The following is a 23,869-nucleotide window of genomic DNA, read 5'->3' on the forward strand; positions in this document are numbered from 1 at the left end:
GACGAATAGCACTTCCAGGTCATACAAGACGCCATTTTGATTTCACCTTTGCTCCATGAGGTCTCATACTCCAAGCTGTGTCCAGGAATCCTGCTGCAGGGCTTTCCGTTAATCCAGTGGCTTTCTTTCCGGTCAGCATCACATTTGGTGCCTCAGGGACTCTCAAACCGTAAGTTGACCCACCTGTCGCGCCAGGAATAGTTCCCACGGCGTTCAGCACAGCACGGGTCCTCACTTTACGGTTTCCTTTTGTTTCGCACGGTTATTTCATTACCTAATACTCACCCAGCTGTTCATGTAAAATCTGTTGTTTAAAATCTGTTGGGTTAAAATCATCTGTGTGGTTAAAACTACAAACGAAATACAATTTTTCACCTACACACTGTCCCCTACCGGTCTTTGGGTGTACTACAGGCTTCTTAGACATTATCGCATTTCATGTACAAACCAACGAACCACTGCATTTTTTCCCACATACTGACCCCTACCGGTCATTCGGTATACTACAGGCTTCTCAGACATTATTGCATTTCATGTACAAACCAACTAACTACTGCATTTTCGCCTACACACTGACCCCTATCGGTCATTTCGGTGTACTACAGGCTTCTTAGACGTTGTTTGCATTTTCATATATAAACCACTAAATTTCACCTACACACTGACCCCTACTGGTCATTCGGTGTACTACAGGCTTCTCAGACATTATTGCATTTCATGTACAAACCAACGAACCACTGCATTTGAGCCTACACACTGACCCCTACCGGTCATTCAGTATACTACAGGCTTCTCAGACATTATTGCATTTCATGTACAAACCAAAGAACCACCGCATTTTCACCTACACACTGACCCCCATTGGTCATTCGGTGTACTACAGGCTTCTTAGACGTTTTTCATTTTCATGTACAAACCAATAAATTACGGCATTTTCACCTACACACTGACCCCTACCGGTCATTTCAGTGTACTACAAGCTTCTCAGATATTATTGCATTTCATGTACAAACCAACGAACCACTGCATTTGCGCCTACACACTGACCCCTACCGGTCATTCGGTGTACTACAGGCTTCTCAGACATTATTGCATTTCATGTACAAACCAACTAACTTCTGCATTTTCGCCTAGACACTGACCTCTATCGGTCATTTTGGTGTACTACAGGCTTCTTAGATGTTGTTTGAATTTTCATGTACAGACCAATAAACCACTGCATTTTCACCTACACACTGACCCCTATTGGTCATTTCGGTGTACTACAGGCTTCTTAGACGTTGTTTGCATTTTCATGTATAAACCACTGAATTTTCACCTACACACTGACCCCTACCGGTCATTCGGTGTACTACAGGCTTCTCAGACATTATAGCATTTCATGTACAAACCAACGATCCACTGCATTTAAGCCTACACACTGACCCCTACCGGTCATTCGGTGTACTACAGGCTTCTCAGACATTATTTCATTTCATGTACAAACCACCGAATTTTCACCTACACACTAACCCCTACCGGTCATTCAGTGTACTACAGGCTTCTCAGATATTATTGCATTTCATGTACAAACCAACGAACCACGGCATTTGCGCCTACACACTGACCCCTACCGGTCATTCGGTGTACGACAGGCTTCTCAGACATTATTGCATTTAATGTACAAACCAATGAACCACTGCATTCGTGCCTACACACTGACCCCTACCGGTCATTCGGTGTACTAAAGGCTTCTCAGACATTATTGCATTTCATGTACAAACCACCGAATTTTCACCTACACACTGACCCCTACCGGTCATTCAGTGTACTACAGGCTTCTCAGACATCATTGCATTTCATGTACAAACCAATAAACCACTGCATTTTTATCTACACACTGACCCCTACCGGTCATTCGGTGTGCTACAGGCTTTTCAGACATTATTGCATTTCATGTAGAAACAAACGAACCACTGCATTTTCGCCTACATGCTGACACCTACTGGTCAATCGGTATACTACAGGCTTCTCAGACTTTATTTCACTTCATAAGCAAACAAACTAACTACAGCATTTTCGCTTTTATACTGACTCCTACGGAATATTTGCATGGTTGCACGCTTAAAATATAAGTCCTTCCAATTACGTACTTTCACACATTAGGTTATTCAGCAGCCAGTCATGGTTCACTACACTCATGTTTCCGGGTACAGTTGTATTCCATATCACAGATGATATAACACTCCTGACAAGTTAATTTCCTTCAAACAAGGGCATTAACAAGCATACAATAAACATTGGGACGGAGCACTTTGCTCTATTAAACATGCATAACACACATATGGGTATACGCTTTTAAATGTCTATATTCAATTCTCATACATTGTTTTACCCGTCCGGGACACAGGTATTAATAACCCTTACGACCAGTAAGGGTATCTAATCATACTACCAGGTATATACACCTTCTCATGTGGTATTTACATACATTTTCTGTTTTCCCCTGGATACATCCTTAGCGTACTGGCAATTAGGGACTATAGGTTTCCAATAGGTATTCTCCTTTCTTGGCATCTACGCCTGTCGTATAGTGGTCCCGCGAGGCCAACACCCCGCCTCAACGTTCGGAGGCAAACACCCATCGGGCCACTCGTGAGCTAGCCGCCTCGCCTGGTATATAGAGAGGGCCTCACCTGTCACTCCCCTCCCCTTTTTCTGGTTACAGTCACCGAGAGGCCAACATCCTGCCATTACGTTGGTGGCCACAAAATTCCCTCGCGCCATTGCATAGATAGAGCCTCTCAAGCCACTTGGCAACTAGCAGGGCCTCACCTGTCACAAAACAAAGGATTAATTGTTTCGCCATGCGGCTTTAGCTAGCAAGCCAGTACTAGCACACTGTGGGTTCATATAATAATGGTTATCTTTATCTTTCACTTGGAGAGGATGTTGCTAGTCCCACACGACAATTTTGTCCCAACACAGCGGACGATCACGTTTCAGGCTCCAAGCTCTAGCACCTCAGAACTACCAGAGACAATTGGGTAATCTCATTCTCTTTGGCAAATCCCAGATTTGCAACAATTTCCATGTTGGCACAAGTTGTTTCAGTGCATGCAGACTGGCAGGTATGTTCCCAATACGTCAGGACTCAGGGCACATGAAACCATGTGTCCCAATAAATGTACCCTGAACATTACTTCACGCCTGTAAACATTATGCATTTCCAGTACTTTCTAACTCCTCACCCTTCCAGACATTTAGTTGATTTCCTAATCTCCGATTTTAAAGGCCTTCCAGACAGGTATTGCCATATACTTTTGGGGAAATCTAGAATGCCCTAACTTGCAGTCATCACAGCAGCATCCAACAGCTAGCAATACACTCATGGCCCAAGAATGGCAGAAAGATTTCTACCTGGGCCTCTCCGATCTACACCATTTACCGCGTGGCGCAATCCCATTGGGATTGTCACAGGGAATCTTCCCTCACACTGTAACTGATCATAGACTTATCTGCACCTCACGCCTCGGCTACCCCAAGTCTCAACTCCCTCATACCCTTCCGAGGAGTCTTCATTACAGTATGCCACCATTGTTCATACCATTACAGCTATCACTCAAGCAGCGGGGGAAGCCTGGTCAAGTAAAACTGATATCACAACGCATTTCAGACTGCCATCATCCACCCTACACTGGCACTTACAGGGCATTTATGGGCAGCAGTCATATATTTCTTCTCCTGCTTAACTTTCGGGTTAAGAGCAGCCACAATCTTAAATATATTCGTAGAACTATTTGTTGGTTGTGGTTAGACATATCCAGATGCCCCACAGTCATACACTCCCGAGATGTTTTCTTGTTGATCAAAAGGAACGCCTTTCCCTCTAGAAGCTTCAAGGAAGCCATTAGTATGTCTGAACACTTGGGGGTCCCAGTATTCCCTAAGGTCACAGAAGACCCAGACACTATCATTACATTCCTGGGCATACAACTTGACTTGGCATCCTTGCCAACAAGTTACCACGTGAGAAATGGGAACAGTCGCAACAACACCAATTACCAAATCCTGCTTGGTATTCGCAACCGCATGGAACTACAATCCCTGCCAGGTTCCTTAAAATTTGCCATGCGCATCATACCGCAGGCTGTGCTTTCATCTCAGACCACTTTGCTTTTTCCACACTCCCGCATGATGATCAGGGGCTGTCCCTAGACAACCAAGCCACGGCAGGCCTAACCACTCGTAATGGTAAACTACTGTGGCAGCTGACGTGACAGCTGCCATGGCAGGGGGTCATTTATGGTCAAGGTCATGGATTACATGAACCTCGCCAACATAGCCGGGCTCTGACTAAACTGGCCTTGTCCACCAGCACTCAACACGCTTGCTACAGGGTTTCCACTTATACAATACGTTTCATGTCGGACCATGACTTAGATAGCTGGTTTGAGGTTTCACCATTTATGGCATTCACTTCTTTTGCCACCTTAAGTTAAAAATTCTCGCACAACACGGTTAAACTTTATCTCACGGACATTCAACACTATACGTATTTCTCCTTCCCAAACAACAAATGTTCCTATCCTCCTACCCCATCCATACCTTACTTAGAGACATAGCCAAGCGGACGTTCCCGCTACAACTAAATACTGGCCATAGACCTACAATGTTCAAACCATATCAGAACCACTCGACCATGCACCTTCCGAACCATGCACCAATGCAGTCATCAAACTGCTACCTATCTAGCCTTTAACTGCTTTCTCAAGGTATGACTCACTATCAGCTGCAAACATCAGAAACAAGAGTGCCTGTTGACCTCTTATTGTTCTAAAACACACAATACCACTATGTCCGGTCCCTTCCTAAAACTAAGACGAGTCAGATGTGTGAACCAGTGCATATAACCTACTATCTTACAAGCAATGCTGGGTGCCCGGTTTAAGGTACTGGTTACGTTCTTGGGCACGCCACCATAAGTACCACTGAACCATTACTGTCACTGTACAATACTGTCCTTACCACAGGTAAGTTCATGCACTATATATCCAAGATATCCCCGCACACGTTAAAGACACGGGGCCGCTCGGAATCATAGGCTTATGCGACTTACATACCACAGCCGATTCAGGAATTAGGAAGATTTCATTAAAATGTCTACCTGATGGTTAACAAATGCACTATGATCCTGTATAATGTTTTGCATTAATATTTCTCTTTTTGCCCACTTTTTACCGGCCTACAGCATACGTCGGTTTCGGCACACCTCAACCGATTATTCCTAAAGCTACATCGCTACAACCATCTTATTCTATATCATATGAGAATGCCCCGAACACAAATTATATATATATATCTATATATATATATATATATATATATCTATATATATATATATATATCTATATATATATATATATATATTTATTTATTATTAAAAATACAGAAAAATGCAAATAAAATGAAAAATGATTTTACAGTTTTGCAATAATGTGTGCACAATTAGTGCAAGTTAAGGAAAGTGATTAAAAATAAATTCATTAAGTTGTTCTGATTTACAGAATATATAATGTGTCTGGGATTTTCAGTTTTTTTTGGTAGTTACAGGTCACAAAGCACAAGGAGTAAAATAAACTTTTAATATGGAGCGATTTTAGAATTTGGTATGTTTGTCTTGTAAGCTTAATAGCCATAAAAGAAAACAAAATTGCCACACAAAAGTATATATTTATATACAGTAGACACCACAGGCTATTTACCTAAGGTTGGTTTGACACTTTCTACGTAGCCATTTCACCGCCAACCTCTGCTAAATATTGGAGTAAAATTGTGTTTTTTGGGTGTTTTTGGCACACAAACTTATAACAAAGAACTTCTCATGTGTATTTTGTAAAGTTGGTGTGTGCTATTCCTGTACAAAGTTTTATTTTGTGTTCAGTTACATCTGCTGAGTAAAATGACACCCCCATTGTATGTCCTAGCAACTATTTTGTGAAGCTACAGTGCCATATAGGAGACCTGTCCTTTTCAGTATTCACAGTCGAATTTTGAGAGACGGATTTAATGAGCCTATGCTTCCATTTGGGGTATTATAGTAGTTTGACTGTTCAAAAAAATACCACAAAGGCCTACCATTTGTAAAAGTAGACACTCCAGGGTATCTCATAAGGTGCATATTGTGCCTTAACATGCCCCCATTTTTTCACCAATATATGCCAAAGTATGTGGTAAAAAATATTATGCATTTTTTTTGTAATTTTTTTTTAAATTGCAGTGGTATTCGAAATACAACTTTATTATGATCTGAACGAAAAAAGGTGTGGGAATGACAGTAACAAACAAAGGTTTACCACTGAATATTGTGATGCGACTGTAGCAGTCTTAACTTAGATTGTAACTTGAGGGAAGAGTATTTGCAGTCCCAAACAGCTAAATATGCAGGTCCAAAATATGAAGGAAGGAATTTTTTTCAGAACTGCCACATTCACTCGAAGCCCACTCATCTCCTTCAGCATCCCAAAAAAACTAAGCACATGTTCTGCTAGATAATAAAGTGGCAAGCACGCTGCACCACCGACATCACAGGACAGTTGCCTATAAAACTAGACTTCTAACGCTGGGCTCCAGCTTCATTCGCCTCACAGATCATCATCTTCATCTGGCAGTGCAGTGGTTTTAGCAATCTGTAAATCTTGCTCATACTGTGCTGCCAATGCTGGATCCATAACAACTTCTGGTGGTGCTAGAGCAGGCATGGCTACAAACTCAAGATTGGGATCTCCTATCAGTTTTATGGCAAGCCAAAGGAAGGGCTTCTCAAAGTTGTAATTACTCTTTGCAGAATTGTCATAGTACTGAAGGTTCTTCTTCCTATGAAACACAATTGATTTTGCTCTGACTTTTCTGTCCTTTATGTCCACTTTATTGCCACAGAGGACAAAGGGATGTTTTCACATACTCTTACAAGATCTCTATGCCAATTTGGTACATTTTTGTATGTGACTCTGGATGTAACGTCAAACATTATGATGACACACTGGGCTTGAATATAAAACCATCTCGCAGACCACCAAACTTCTCTTGACCAGCAGTATCCCACACATTGAATTTAATAGGACCTCTGTTAGATTGGAATACCAGAGGGTGAACTTCGACACCAAGTGTGGCTACATATTTCTTTTCAAATTCACCAGTCAAATGACCCTTTACAAATGTTGTTTTACCAGTACCACCGTCTCCAACCAAAACAAGCTTAATCTGCATTTGAGGTTCTCCTTGGGCTTCCATGGTTTGTGTCGTCCAGAAGCGTCTGTGAGGAAGCGAAAGAAAATCGTTATGCTTTTTTTTTTTTTTACATACGGATTGCATTTTTTGCTGGGCATTTTGTATATTTCATATGTGCCACTAAGTTAAAAACCCCCAAATTATGCTCAGCTAAGTCTTCTGAGTAAAAAGACACCCCCAATGAATGTCTTTGGCACTATTTCGTGAAGCTACAGTGCCATATAAGAGACCAAGCCATATCAGTTTTTACCGAACTTTGAATTTTGACGCTGGGCCTATGTGCAATTTCCAAGCATGTTTGCAGGTTTTAAATTCAAACTACCCCACAAAGGCCTACCATTTCTTAAAGTAGACACCCCAGGGTATTTCATAAGGCATATTTTTTTTTTTTTTTTTTTGTGGTGCAAATAGCGTCAGATTGTTGCATTGACATATTATAAACAACTTAGTATACATTTTGAGAACAAAGTTCCAGCAACATGTTATACGAAGCTGCACCTTTTTTGTTAGGTAACTTTAAAGGGATTATGCATGCTAATAACAAATGACTTTTAAGATCATTTGAGGTTTATATATGCTGCTAACTTATGGTTTTGAAAACATTTAAGGCTTGTATATGCTGAGGAAGTACGACTTTACGAACATGTAAGGAGAACATTTGCTTCAGTAACATGTAAGGAGTGAGTATGCTGATACCGTATGGCTTTAAGAACAATTAGTGAACGCATATGCTGATAACATTTAACTGAGAAGCATTTAAGGATCATATATGCTGATAATCTGCTTATTTATGAACAGTTAAGGAATATCTATGCTGATACTACACGACTGTAGAAACATTTACAGAGAATATATGACTTCAATAGCATTTAAGGCGTATATGTGTTGATAAAACACGACTTGAAGAACATTTAAGGATTATATATGTTAATAACATTTGACTGTAGATGTTGATAACTTATGGTTTGTGAACATTTAAGGGTTAAATATGTTGATGATGGACTACTTTTAAAACCTTTGAGGAGTCCCTTTGCTGATGATACAGGGCTGTAGAAGCTCTTAAGGAGTATGGATGCTGATGATGTATGACTTTGAAAACATTTAAGGAGTACGTATGCTGATATGTGATTCAGAAACATTGAAGGACTATATATGCTGACATTGAGCAGCGTTAAAAACAGGTTAGTAGTACCGGTGTGTAGGAGTACCCATGCTGATATTATTATTATGACCTCTCTTGGTTGTTGGGGGGGGGGGGGGGTTGAGGGTGGGAGGATCACTCACCTCCTTGGTAGGAGTGGGTTTGTGGCCCTAGTAGCTGCCGCTTATAGGCTGTATGTGTGGGCATTAGCCGGTAGTTATAGTAGGGTGCTAAGCGGTGGCTTTTGTGGGGTGTGTGAGCAAGTCCTCCCGGTTTTGAGAGGAGAGTGGCATGCCGCCGTGTTTTTTTTCCTGACCTATTGGTTGCGCTTTTCTTATCGGGGGGGGGGGTACTCTCTGCAGCGGTAAGGGGGGCATGGGAGTCCGTCCTGCATATAGAGTACAATAGTGTTGTGAGGAACATCTAACAATTGCACGAAATGTAGGGGATACAAAACAAAGCAAGAATAAAAGATAAGAACAGAAAAATAAACCGTTCAAAAAGTTCTTTGACCAGGTGTCATTTGGTCACTCCGGTGGCTCCTTAAACCAGGTGGCTTTATCCTGCATGTCCCTGTGTTTCAGTCTGTGTCTGCAGCGGAGCGCAGCACAAATGGGACTATATTGGGGACGTCCCAGGAGCAATTAGGAGTCTGGTTGGAGGTGTCTATTGTTTTAAGTCCTAGTTTACCGAGGAAAGTTCCTGCGTCTTCTGTCGACGTTAATCGATAAGTTGTTGCTCCCCTTGTAACTGTTAACATGGATGGGCCCCATCGGTACCTGATTACAGCCGTCCTGAGGGTCGTGGTGACTCGCTGCACAGACCGTCTCCAGGTCAGAGTAGCTCTGCATAGGTCCTGCAGGAAGATGAGCTGCATGCCCTCAAATTGGTATGGGCTCTGGCTGCCGAGCGCTGCCATCACCGCCATTTTGTCTCGGGTAGACTGTAGTCGGAGAAGGACATCGCGGGAGGTCTCCTTTGGGGCTCTTGGCGACTTGGAGAGTCTGTGTACGCCCTCCACTAGTATAGTCTTCGCTTGCTTGGGGTTAAGTATTGTGGCTAAGAGGCGTCGGGTGAATTGTGGCAATTCATTGTCATCTATAGAGTCGGCAATTCCTCAAATTTTTATGTTGGAGCGGCGTCTTGCGTCGTTTAGGCCACCCAGCCGTGCCTGTAGTGCCTGGTGTGAGGACTGGAGGTGTATTTGCTTCTCCTCCGTTGCTTGCTGGCGTTCTGCCATAGCGGTAATGTCCTCCTCGGCAACCCTCACTCTAATTGTAACGGCGGTCACCTCCTCCTGCAAAATCGCCATGTCTGAGCGGAACAGGGCGTGCAGGTTCTGCAGTATGTTCAGGATGTCACCCTTGGTGGCCGGAGCTCTCAGGTCGCCCATTGCTAGGTTCGGTATGGGGTCTGTAGCCTCTGGTATTGGATCCGGAGCATCCAGTGTTTCCTCCTCCGAGGATGAGCTTTGAGGATCTGGGGTCGCCGCCATTTTAGGTTTAGGCCTCGCCAGAAAAAGAGAGCCTATTTTCTGGGATCCGTCCTGGTGAGTTTTTAACTTTTTATTTTGTTTTCCCATGGTGTCGTTGAGGTCGGGGGCTGAAGGGTAGTCGGATTGTCTTCTTGTGGATCGATTAATCTGCATTTATCACCGTTATTGCTCGGGAGCTCCACAGGCATGGGACTGCTCTCGGTGCGATCCAGGCCACCTTCCATAAGGCATATTTTGAACCTTAGCGTGGGATCATTTTTCCGCTAGCTTGTACTAAGTGTAGTGATAATAAGCGTTTTTTCTGCCTTTTTTGATACACAAAGTGAGTTTGCACAGGTAATGAGCGTTTTTAAATGTATTTTTTTAAAACTTTTTACTTTTTAAACTTTTGTTTTGCTTATTTTTTTTAAAAACTTTCCTAAACTTCCTTAAAACTTTTTTTTTTACAGATCTAACATTTTTCTAAGCTTTTTTATTTTACCGCTAACCCCTAACTAGCAGTAAGCAGCACTAACAGTAAATTCCCCGTTTCCCCATAGCTCCCACCCACCCCAGCTAGCAAAATATTTAATTATACAATATTTAAATTAGTTAATGAAATAAATTGAACCCCTGAGGGTTAAAAAATAAATAAAAGTTAATCGTCAGGGGTTAAAAAAAATTAGATCACAGTATAATACTGTGATCTGTATTCTGATTATGTAGGTAGTGATCGACTGGCAGGGAAGGGGTTAATTTTTTTGGACTTGGTAAAGGGGGTTGGTTATTTTATTTTTTTACTTAATTTTTAACTTTTTAAAGCTTATTTGAAAACTTTTTTTAACGTTAACCCCTAGTTAGCCGAACACCAAATACCCCAATTCCCCACTAACTTCCACCCTCCCCAGCTAGCTAAATATATAACTTTAAAATACTTAAATTAATTAATAAAAGAAATGTAACCCATGAGGGTAAAAAAAAAAAGAATTAACCCTCAGGGGTTAAAAAAAAAGAAAAAATCAGATCATAGTAAAATGCAATCCCTGCCAATTGATCACTGTAGTCAGTGATCAATTGGCAGGGAAGGGGTTAATTTTTTTATTAAAATGAGTAAAGGGGGGTGGGATTTTAATGAAACTTTATTTTTTTTTTACACAGGGGGCAGGATCACTGATGATCCGTCTCCCTGCACGTCACAGTGCACCCGGAAGTGCAGGGAGGCGGAAGGTGAGTTTACACAGCACATGTGCTTGCTCTGACATGCTGTCAGAGCGAGCACATGTGCTGGGACTGCGCGATCCGGTGCTCCCGGTCTGCCTCTAATATAGAGACAGACCGGAGCACCATTAACGCCGCGATAGCGACGATCCGGGGTTAATTTTAACGGGTGACGGACGAGGTCCGTCACTCGTCGTTATGGCAATCCATGAAATAAGAGGCACAGAGGTAACTCCACAGTATGTCCCCAGATGGTTCTTAAAGGTCCAGTAGCAGCATAATACAATACAACATGCCGATATCCTGTATTTAAAGGGTCAAATCTCTCCAATGCCCAGTGGCGAGGTTGGTTCCGCCACATTTCTCCCCTTTCCCAAAAAGACTAACAAGGTATCTGGCCTCCTGTCGGTCAGTGCCTTGGTTAGTCCAGCAACCCACCCACAAAACATAGTCAGTAGTGCAGCCCACCCATAATGAAAAGTTACTGTACCTGGTGTCACGGCAAGGGTGTATAATTTATTATTACACTATGAAATATTATCCTTTAATGTAATTTGTGTAGTAAATGACACAAATTACAGAGATGCTATTGCTGAGGTCAACAGGGGTTACATCTTTTGAAGCTGGAACCCCCACAGAGGTCAGATGACAGAAGGGGTAGTATGAATGGCATAGGAATGTGAAAAGGAGTTTACTATATGGACGGGAAGTAATTAAGGCTCTGCAAGGTGTGAGGTTCTACACTTGGAAAAAGTCTGAATGTCTCTTCATCCATTTGGCCTGTACCTTGTAAGTGATGAGTAAATCTCTTTGATATGTAAATGCCATTAGCTTTGTTCCAGTATCATACCCAAAGGAAGGACAAAAACATTCATATTTACCCCACAGAATAATAATAAAAACTAATTTTTATTATATTTGCAATGGGACAAGCCCAATCTCTTAATTAAGCCTAAACATGAGTTGCACAACTTAAACCGTGTGGCAGGAGTTGTGATGTCTGTCCTATTGGATCGTGGGTGGGGCGTGCAACATGTCTATGGAATGGGAAAACAATAACAAATTCATAGAGGCAATTATTATTTATGTGGCCAGTACAGTGGAGGAGATAAAACCAAAAGTTTATATTTGGCTTGTTGTTTCTGGAACAAAGGAGGTGGTCACTTAGAATCACTTGGCTCCACCCCTGGGTGGGGTGTGATAAGCCACAGGGTATATCTCCTGTGATTCTGAAGGGTGGTGGGGTACTTGCTTGGGGGCCAGGATCTAATTCTAAGTGAGTCACCTTCTTTCCTTGCCAGAGACCCCCTGGACAGAAGTTGTACTTTGAAAACCTAAGTGAGTAATTAGGACTTCTGTTATTTGATCATTTTTGTTTTTAAATGCTGTTGGTGTAAATAATTTGTTTATGGTATATTGTTATATGCACTGTGACTATTTTTGCTCATAATAAACATTCATTTATTAAGTTCTACCTTTGTCTGGTTAAGAATCACGTTACCTGAAGAGACTAGTTAGTATTTTTGTAATTACATAGATATTGTGCTAAGTAATATTTGGTGGGTTTTATTGTTGATTTACCTGGGGGACCAAGGCACCCCATTTATAAATTGTCTTGGTGGTGGCAGCGTTAAGATAGTAATAGTTATATTATTATGTTTAAGTGTTAAAAGGGGGATTTTGTCATTATTTCCGGTCTAGTGCAGACAAATAGTGTACTTTAACCCTTTCACCACCACAACTACGTCACGCACACTCTTGGAGTAGGGTGCGTTCGTGACACCTGGGGTAGTGGGTAGCTAGTCCATGTCCATTGTCTCCACCACGGGTCTAGGGAGTACTAGCCCTCCGGATCGGTGGGTTGCTGCTTGGGCAGAGACCAGCGGTACTCTGCCCTGGTGCCAGCGCTACCACGGGAGTAGCCTGGTTGGGACTCAGCTGAGGAGAAGGGTTAGTAGGCTTCTCCCTCTGGACCTGGTGTTGCTGCTGGAGGGGAAGACAGGCTGTCTCCCCTTTGGATAAACAGCCCTGCTGCAGGGGGACTGGACCGACTGTCCGTACTCCCTGTAGCTGGGGCGCAGAGACCATGGTCCCATCTGCACCGGTGGGGAACTTAGTGTCTCCCCTTGGTGGGCTAAGCTGCCGCTGGGGAGAGGGGGTAACAAACTCCTCTCCCTTACACACTTTCAGCCGCTGGGTAGGGGAGACACTGCTCTCCACTCCCTGCATTTCACACTGCCGCTGGGGAAAGGAGACACTGCTCTCCACTCCCTGCAAATCACACTGCCGCTGGGGATCTGAGCCGACCGCCCAGCATCCCTGTAGCTCACCCTGCCGCTGGGGAGGGATGACGCTGCTCTCCTCTCCCTGCAAGGTACACTGCCGCTGGGAGGGGAGACAATGCTCTCCACTCCCTGCACTTCACACTGCCGCTTGAGAAAGGAGACACGGCTCTCTATTTCCTGCAAATCAATGTGACGCTGGGGATCTAGGCTGACCGCCCAGCATCCCTGTAACTCACCCTGCCACTGGGGAGGAAGGACGCTACTCTCCTCTCCCTGCAAGGTACACTGCCGCTGGGGAGGGGAGACAATGCTCTCCACTCCCTGCACTTCACACTGCCACTGGGGATCTGGGCCGATTGCCCAGTATCCCTGTAGGACCAGTAGAGAGACTGCCGTCCCCTCTCCACCTGCTATCTGTGGGTCTTCCCAGGACCAGTCTGTGAGGTCTCTCAACATTTGCGAGTAAGGACCACCTGCTTCCGCACCTTGCAGCTCAGGCTGCTGCTGGGGATCTGGGCTGGCTGCCCAGCATCCCGGTGGACACGGTGGAGAGACCTCGGTCCCATCTCCACCTGCCTGTTGTGGTTCCTCACAGGACCAGTCTATGAGGACCCCTACTTTAGGTTCCTCCGGCCGCCTCTGGGTGGCCACCTTAAAGGGCCAGTAGCAGCATAATACAATACAACATGCCCAAATCCTGTATTTAAAGGGTCAAATCTCCCAGGGGCCATAGTCAGCAGGCAGGAGGCGGGTTCCACCACACCATCAATGGGCATTAAAGCTCTGCACTGCATAAGGGCATAGACAGCCATGTGTTCCTGCCATGGGGACATTAGCTGGATTCCCACAGCATCATTTACGTGGTATTGCCTGTAGGGAACACTGATTCTCTGTTCCAGATGGGATCATGCAGTCCCTCTTGTTATGATCTCTCTCTTTGTCTGGTTCACTGTTACAATATGGGACTTTCCTAACTTGTGTGGTTCTGAAAGATTCTTTATTTTTGTTGTTCACCATCACATCTGTCTTTCCTCATTTATGTGGAATTCTAATCCGGCTGAGATTCTCTGATTTTGTGATGCATTACTACTACTGATGGTGTAACTATTACATGCTGTATTCATACTTTATTTTAAAGGTCATACCCATTGAGGGAAATCGGAAAGTTAATGGAGAAGATCAAAAAAGCTTTGGAGAAATTCTTCCAGAAATTATCATTTCTAAGTAAGTATCAGTAGCAACATTTTCATTGGCCAATCAAATGGTTGTTTCTGGGCACCCACGTGTACCCATTGTGGGCCACTAGCTAGGCACAAGGTCATAGTGAATGATCCCAAAATGCTGCCTACCTTATTGGAGGATATTATGGTCACTGGCACTCAGAGTAGTATTATAGGAAGATGTGCAGCTAAACACCCTGCATCAGCACTTCCAGCCACAGGTTATTTGGAAACCAGTTAAAGGGACACTATAGGCACTTGACCACTTTATCTCATTGGAGTGGTCTGGCTGCAGTGTCCCATGCCCCTTAACCCTGCAATAGTACTTATTGCAGTTTTTTATAAACTGCAATAATGACAATGCAGGGTTAACTCCACCTCTAGTGACTGTCTATCAAAAAGCTACTAGAGGGACTTCAGGGTGGTTAGGCGTTTTTTGGTATACAATTCCTATGGGGGAAGTTCTAATGCGAGCAAGGTCATCATCTTGTGTGGCTGGATGTCACTTCCTCCCACCACTGTGTCCCTTCGACAATGTTACTAGTCTTTCCTGTTTAACCTTCTGTAAGAGTGTTTGTTTGGTTTTGTTTTCTGTGCTTGTTAGGTATGTTCTGCATGTATTGATTGTATCATAATAAAACCATACATCCAGTTCTATGACCGGCTAGTGACCATAAATAATAATTTACTTGTAAAATATGTATGCATTTGATTTGTGTTTACCAGGGAGCTCAGTTTATTGAGTGAAGGAGTTAAGAATAAAACTAGTGGCTTCATCAGCCTGCACTCGTAAGTAATGTTTTCATAAGCTTTTTCTTGCTCGCCTATTTTCTCCCTGAAAGCTTCACCTCTTGTAAAGCTTTTACACACCATTATAACCTCCCGGACAGCTTCTCCTTACACCCATCACCTCCCGGACAGCTTCTCCTTACACCCATCACCTCCCAGACAGCTTCTCCTTACACCCATCACCTCCCAGACAGCTTCTCCTTACACCCATCACCTCCCGGACAGCTTCTCCTTACACCCATCACCTCCCAGACAGCTTCTCCTTACACCCATCACCTCCCAGACAGCTTCTCCTTACACCCATCACCTCCCAGACAGCTTCTCCTTACACCCATCACCTCCCAGACAGCTTCTCCTTACACCCATCACCTCCCAGACAGCTTCTCCTTACACCCATCACCTCCCAGACAGCTTCTCCTTACACCCATCACCTCCCAGACAGCTTCTCCTTACACCCATCACCTCCCAGACAGCTTCTCCTTACACCCATCACCTCCCAGACAGCTTCTCCTTACACCCATCACCTCCCGGACAGCTTCTCCTTACAACCATCACCTCCCAGACAGCTTCTCCTTACACCCATCACCTCCCGGACAGCTTCTCCTTACACCCATCACCTCCCAGACAGCTTCTCCTTACACCCATCACCTCCCGGACAGCTTCTCCTTACACCCATCACCTCCCGGACAGCTTCTCCTAACACCCATCACCTCCCGGACAGCTTCTCCTTACACCCATCACCTCCCGGACAGCTTCTCCTTACACCCATCACCTCCCGGACAGCTTCTCCTTACACCCATAACCTCCCGGACAGCTTCTCCTTACACCCATCACCTCCCGGACAGCTTCTCCTTACACCCATCACCTCCCGGACAGCTTCTCCTTACACCCATCACCTCCCGGACAGCTTCTCCTTACACCCATCACCTCCCAGACAGCTTCTCCTTACACCCATCACCTCCCAGACAGCTTCTCCTTACACCCATCACCTCCCAGACAGCTTCTCCTTACACCCATCACCTCCCGGACAGCTTCTCCTTACACCCATCACCTCCCGGACAGCTTCTCCTTACACCCATCACCTCCCAGACAGCTTCTCCTTACACCCATCACCTCCCGGACAGCTTCTCCTTACACCCATCACCTCCCGGACAGCTTCTCCTTACACCCATCACCTCCCGGACAGCTCCCCCTGGGGCTGTCGCCACCTCCCGGACAGCTCCCCCTGGGGCTGTCGCCACCTCCCGGACAGCTCCCCCTGGGGCTGTCGCCACCTCCCGGACAGCTCCCCCTGGGGCTGTCGCCACCTCCCGGACAGCTCCCCCGGGGGCCCTCGCCACCTCCCGGACAGCTCCCCCGGGGGCCCTCGCCACCTCCCGGACAGCTCCCCCTGGGGCCCTCGCCACCTCCCGGACAGCTTCCCCCTGGGGCCCTCGCCACCTCCCGGACAGCTCCCCCTGGGGCCCTTGCCACCTCCCAGACAGCTGCCCATGGGTCCCTCGCCAACTCCCGGACAGCTCCCCCTCGCTACCTCCTGGACAGTTCCCTATCGGCACCTCACCACCTTATTTTTAATACTTTGCTTCCTCCACTTATCGTGGAAGGTCATTCTGTTTTACCAACCTCTCACTGCTTATGCCATCTTTGCTTTCTTTCCTAATTTGTTTCTTTTTCCATTTTTTTCCACTTCCCCTCTTGGACTTATTGCCTTTATTCTTTTTCCACTCCTTCCTGTATCTTAATTAGCGCTTTGGGTTTATCCATGGCCATGTCCTCCCTGACCCCACACGGCTCGCTCTTATACTTTAATTTCCTGCTATAGGGCTCACTGTGTGCAGGGCTCCTATCCTGCAAAGCTTCTTACAACTTGGGACATATATGCAAAGGATAAAGGAACAGAAAATGAGCGACCTGGTAAGTTCATTTATTCTGGAGACCTACACTCTGTTAATATTACCTAAAGTGAGAGTTCAAACTGAATTTAAAATTTAATGCCAGGGTAGCCAAACTGAAAGTATATTTAACTTAGAGAATTTTTCCAGCTCGGCTATTTTGACCTTAACCCCTTAAGGACACATGACATGTCTGACACGTCATAATTCCATTTTATTCCAGAAGTTTGGTCCTTAAGGGGTTAAAGCGGCACTGTCTCACTGAATTTACTTTTCTCCAATTGCTTCCTCTCTCTTAATCTGTTCTTCTTTTCTTCCTTTCTGATCTATTTTTAGGGACTACTTTGTCTTGTTTTTTTTTCCTATGCTTGACCTTCTTTGACTAAAGGAGGAGCTTAAATCTGTTCCATTTCCTGTAGTCAAAAAAATCTTCCCACAATACTCACCCTTCCTCAGTGTTCTCACGATGCCTCCTTTTACTATTACCAAACGTCCGATCATATACATAGGGTGCCTGAGAATTCACCGAATGTCGTCCTAACAGAATGAGTATAGTTTGTCCATTCGTTTTTGGACGAAATTCTGGCATTTTTTTTCGGTTTGGAATTTCATACAAATGAATGAAATTTCTATCAGATTCTTGCAGGCGCTTAGTCGATAGCTCCCTAATTCCCACAGTATTCGGAAGCTGTCTACTAAAATCCGAAAGACCAAAATTTGTCTTTCAGTCAACTTTACTAATACTAAATAAAATTTACTTAGTATTCGTAATTCAGGGAGAATAAAATTTCCCTCCTGCCCATGCATGTCTCGTGACCAAAAATAATTAATGGAAGGGACATAGTGTGCAGCGGACCACGGGTAACCCGAATAGTTACCTCCGCTAATTCCTTCCCTTAGCCACTCTGGAACCATTAACACCATTAGACATCCATTCCCCAAGTAACCAGACAAGGGCATACTGTCTCCCCCCCAACCCCATGAGTGTGCGACAATTGGGGAACCTGCTGTCTTTAAAATAAAGTTTACACTGTCCAGAGTAATCGGTCTATTGGTAACATCTAACGCTTTTAAAATCCGATATTCTTTTAAAAGAAATCAAACACAACAACATTTTCCAGAACAAATGTTTTATCATCCCAGGAATCAAATAAGTTTAAAACTTTTCTTAACATCCCAAGTGTCTCCAACTCTCCATATTTAGGTTGTGGAGATCCCTTGATCCAAATGCCGTTCATCAATCTGCATAGACGATAAAATGTTTTCTGACAGGAAAATTGCCAAACTAGTAATTTGCTGAAACGTTAATAATCTTCTAAGCCGTTTATCATAACAGTTGGATATTTCTGAAATGTCAGCATATATAAGAGATCCAGATCCCATTCCAAGCTTCAACGAGACCAAAGCTTTTCTGTGATTGACCCTGAACACGATACCCAAGATTCTGTAAGGATATTCTGAGTCTTAAATGGATCGTTAAATCCACAATTCCTGATATTAGCCATGCAGTTAGAACTAATTGGATGTTTAGTATTTGAGGATGAAAATTTCATTGGTGATCCATTAAAATCTGATCCCAATTCGGTAACAACCTTAGATAATTTATCTCTATTCCATCTGTTTTGGAAACCATGGTTGTCGCCTTTTGGGGTTCGATCTGATCCATACACATGACCCTGAGCCCTAACTCCGGGTGTAGATCCCAAATGAGAAAACCCCCTAATTGGGATCTCGTCCTCATCAGGATAACTCCTTGATAAGGAAAAAAGAAAAAGCTGAGTTGTGGACGTCCCATGTAATTAAACTATTCCTTGGTCCTCTAATTACTTACAACAATATCAAAAACCTCCTTACTGTAAATACCATTACAAAAACCCTTTAGCCCCACGATGATTTAAAATCTCAGAATGTAATACAATTATAAAAAGCCCTTTAGTCACACAATAATTTGAGATGCCAACAAATCTTTACCACCTGAAACCAAACCTCACATAGAGCTTATGATAGGGTTACCTCTATGTGATTACCAATCATTTTACCTATGTGGTTCAAATTTATACATTTGTGGCAGTGTTATATGTATCAATTATAAAATAATTGTTTCGAAGTGCTACACCTATCTGGAAACATATGCACTACCCCATTTAATTTAAAAAGAGACCCAATGCTACGTGCATTCAACTACCAGTAATTCTCATTCCTTATATTCCTCTTGGTACATTACCCAACAATCCAACTTGCTTATATATAATGTGGTTCCCTCCCCTTTCTTCTTTACTTGAAATGTCCCCATCCTATATAATCCCCTAACTTTGTTACCCCAAATCCCACATTTAGCTCAAACGACCAATATTATATACATTTCAACATGCACGCCCTATGTGCTCTGTGCTCTCTATTTAAACATTAAGTCTAGACCCTTAAATTGCTATTTCTGCATTTTCCCTCAGAACCAGCAGTTAATAGTTAACACCTCAAACCTGTTTCATTTTAGATATATATATATAAGACCATGGAAGAGAGGGAGAAAAAAAAAAAGAAGCCCCTCCTTCCTATAGTGAATTAATCTCATTGTGAAGCGGACATTATTGCATTGCATATTCAAATACTGTGCATTATAAAGCCTTATTTTCCAGCCAGTTTGTGATCTTCTCCCATCTTTAGTAACTATAAGTTTGGCTTGGAAACCCCACCGATATTTTAAATTATTTTCCCTTAGGCGCAGTGTGGCTGGCAGGAATAGTTTCCTTGCTTTTCGTGTCTGGAAGGACAGATCTAGGAAGACCTTTATATCGTTGAATTTGCCTTAAACTCTTTCCATTTGTCTTGCCGCTTTTATAATTTTTTATACTCTAAAAGTATAGGAGTGACAAGCAATAATTGTGTCTCTTGGGAGATCATCTGGAAGTGTTCTTGGTTTGATTAGTCGATGCGTTCTTTCAAGAAAGTCCACTTTGTCATCGATGTTTATTTTAAGAGCTTTAGGTTTCCAGATTATCTTGTGTGTTGGATTCAGGGATGTTTCTTATTCTTAAATTATTTCTTCTGCCTCTATCTTCTATGTTAGTGGTTCTCTCTTCAAGTTCTGTTATCTTCCTTTGTTGTTTCTCAATAAGCTCACTTTGCTTCTCTAAGAGAAATTCTAGATTTTCTATTTTTCGTTCGTTGACTTTGACTTTATGTCCAATCTCCAATATATCTTTCTTAAAAGCGGCAAAGCTCCCCTGCATTTCTTTTTTTACTTGTTCCAGCTGTAAGTCTAAACAATCTTGTAAGTACCCTTGGGTGATCGTTTGTCGTTCTCCTGAGTAATCCTTTACCTCAGTATCAATGAAATCCCCAGTTTCCTTAGTTAAGGCTGCTTTATTTGGGGTAGATAGTTGAGAATTTTCTGAGGTGCTTTTATCTGCTGGTGCAGTAAAAAAATTAGTCTCTTTTCCTTTTTATCTTTTTTCACTGTCTTTTTTGGGGGGAGGTTTCTGGTCCAGCCGTTGATCAGCTGGTTTCCTAGTTGCCATTATTCGGGTCTGATTCCCCTCTGTTTTCTGAAACGTATTTTATTAGAGAGCTGAGTTTAGCAGAAATGCCCTCTCTATCAATGTCTCAGGTTTTTACTGCTTTTAAGGCAGTTTTTGGATTCTTTATCTATTTCCTCCTTTTTTCTTTTCCTCCTTCCTTACTTTCCTTCTCTCTCACTTTACTCCTTCTGTTTGTACCTTTTCGGCACTATAGCCTTAGGAGTATTGTGAGACTTTCATTTAAATTTTGCTGCTTCAATGCATTCAGAGCTGGTTATTTAAACAGTATTTATTATTTTTTTATGATACTGTCATTTAGTATTTACAGCTTCTCCACTTCAATTCATTCAGGGCTGGTTATTAAACAATTTCTCCCTTTATGAAACTGACATTTAATGTTTGCAGCTGCTCCACTTTAACTCATTCAGAGCTGGATAGTCAACATTTGGTTTTACTTTTTTTCTCTGTTCCTTCCTCCCCCCTTTAAGCCATGCTTTTAAAGTGCCTTATCTGGTTTGGTGTTGTCAGCTTACCAACCTGCTGCACCAGCGCTCACCTCCTTCCAAACTGTAGGCTGTCAATCTGCCTACAGCTGCACCTCAGAACGCTGCACCTCAGGGAGGTGGACGACGGCTGTCTCTCCTAGCTACCGGTGTGAGCCCGGCTTCTGTAATCATGGGAGTGGACACTGACGGGCGGCGACTCCTTCTTTCCCGCGTGGAACTCCACAGCTCAGCTCCGTCAGATGGCGTGCACGCTACGCTCCCTGCGTGACATCACGTCGCCATCCCCAGATATTCCCTCCTACAATATCAATTTTGAAGCCCTTCACTATATTGTGTGATTAGAGACCAATAATGGGGAAAAATGGTTGATTCTTCCAACAAATTTCCTTGAAAATAATGATTTTGAGAAACACTTACCTGAATTTTTTGTGATCTAGATCTTCCTCTGTCCTCTTTTTCTCCATGGCCTTCCTCTTTATGTGGAAATTTGTTGAAATTTCAGATGCACAAGGCCTAAAGAACCATTCCTGCTTCCAGTCCTTCCCAAAAAATGTATATGAAAAACATTTTCTAAATTCAATTGTACTTTGAGGTAAAAAAATATTTTCCACAAACCGTAAACCTTCTACAGTGGGTTCAGGTTCCGAAACACCCATTTCAGTAAGCTGTGGATCTAATTTTAAAACAATGGCTTTACTTCTTTCTGATTCCAGGGCTGAATTTGCATGAGTTTTAAGACCGGGCTTGACAAATCTAAGACGTCAGATCCTCATGGCAACCAGGAAATTTCTTATGGCGTCTGGGATTTGTGAGCCCGTTCTTCCATCAAGGTGAGCCACTGCCTGAGAGTGGAAGCTTCATTCATATGGGAAAGGTGTTTTTACTACCTTTTTTCAGATGCCGTGTTAGTGATGCCGTGGCTGGCCCCACCTCCATGGCTGAGATAATTTATCTTGATCTCAACAAATCCAATGCTTCCCCATAGGAAAGCTTTGGGAGACTATTGACTTTGCGCAGCAAAACAACAAAAACAATATCAACATCTCCTCATAGAGATGTATTGAATCAATGCATCCCTATGGGGAGTATTAACTGTGCAGCACTGACCCATGAAGCACCTCTAGAGACCATCTGAGTGACTGTCACTAGAGGTGTTACTAGGCAGCAATGTAGTAACACCTCTTTTGTCTGAAAAGACTGTGCTTACATTGAAAGGCATGCAGGGACAGGATTTAGATTTTGAATAGAGAGAACAGCCAGGGAGGTGAAGGCCGAGATACAGGCCATCGGTATTAGAACAGAGGCCCTGGAGGGCAGGCTAGAAGATGTTGTGGCAGCACACAATGATACCACCACAACCACCAACACGCTCCTAACCAGGGTAGCTGAACTGGAAATGGAGCCGGAAGACAGCTCCAACAGAACAAGGCGCAACAGCATGCACGTCTGAGGCCTGCCAGAAGAGGTCAGAGACGGAGATTTAGAGCAAGTAGTGGCGGAGTGTTTCAGAGCCAGCCTGCCACAGATCCCAGAACATGGCACTTCGACAGGATCAACAGAGCACTGAAAGCCAAGGGCCTACAAAATAGCCCACCCAGGGATGTCATCATCAGATGGCATTTCTACTCAACAGGAAGCAATACTCAAGCAGAGCAGAATCCAACAATACACCCACAAAGGAGTGGCGCTCCAGATCTACCAGGACATCGCTCCAACAACCCTAGCAAGAAGAAGGGAATGGAAACCCATTGCAGACCTCGTCAGAGCAAACTGCCTACGCTTCGCCTGGGGTTTCCCCTTTAAGATGCGCATCTTCAACGGCCCGAGGCCTACAGTGCTGTCGCCATCCAGGGATCCCAAGAGGGCCCTCCACGAACTGGGCATTTCAGTACCTGATGACCTCGCTTTGCCAACAAGGGGCCTCAGAGCACTGAGCCTGCTTCCCAGGGACTGGTCGGAGCACAGGGCAATGCCTACATAAGCGGAGGCGATCCGCATCGCAGGGATGAGTTCAACGGAGATAAGGACACGCAAGTTGACTCAATACACACCACAAAGTTTGGACAAAGTTAGTGTTAAAGTTATATTGTTACGAGGGACAAAAATAAAACATGGGGTACACAGTACAGTGGGGAGGAGGGGACGGGGAGACAAGCTACCCCTGTGGGGACAGGAAGAAGGACAGCCATGAAACTGGGTATATTGATGGGCCATATATTAAAAAAAAAAAATCCAAATATACTCAGAGGATTGGCTCAAAGGAGCCGGAGACCAGGAATACCCCATGTCATGGACACACAGAGCAGTTAGACCTACGTCTATCCTCGCCTCCAAGATTTCTCCAAGGCTGCACCTCTTCTGTGGAACGCCCTTCCCTTCTCCGTAAGACTTTCACCCAGTCTCCACTCATTCAAAAAATCATTGAAAACTCACTTCTTCAAGAAAGCATATCAGTTAAACTGTAAGCAGGTTTTTATCCCCCACCCCCATGACTCCTCTGTCAAAAATTACCTACTAAGCCCTCAATGAATACTTTTCTAACAACCTACTTCGTACC

The 23,869-nt window shown here is 43.7% G+C and overlaps 1 protein-coding gene and 1 pseudogene across 1 annotated transcript in view; one reads left to right on the forward strand and one right to left on the reverse strand.

Annotated features, from left to right (window-relative positions):
* HASPIN (histone H3 associated protein kinase) overlaps nt 1-23,869 on the forward strand; it is a 107,603-nt gene that overhangs the window by 41,457 nt on the left and 42,277 nt on the right. Inside the window, exons 9-11 of the mRNA XM_063450877.1 lie at nt 14,526-14,611; nt 15,334-15,396; nt 17,219-17,310. Of these exons, the coding sequence (XP_063306947.1) occupies nt 14,526-14,611; nt 15,334-15,396; nt 17,219-17,310 (241 nt within the window). The remainder of the gene's footprint in view (nt 1-14,525; nt 14,612-15,333; nt 15,397-17,218; nt 17,311-23,869) is intronic.
* On the reverse strand, nt 6,248-7,310 carry LOC134608209 (GTP-binding nuclear protein Ran-like; annotated as a pseudogene).

Source organism: Pelobates fuscus, chromosome 4, assembly GCF_036172605.1.
Source record: "Pelobates fuscus isolate aPelFus1 chromosome 4, aPelFus1.pri, whole genome shotgun sequence".
NCBI lineage: Eukaryota > Metazoa > Chordata > Amphibia > Anura > Pelobatidae > Pelobates > Pelobates fuscus.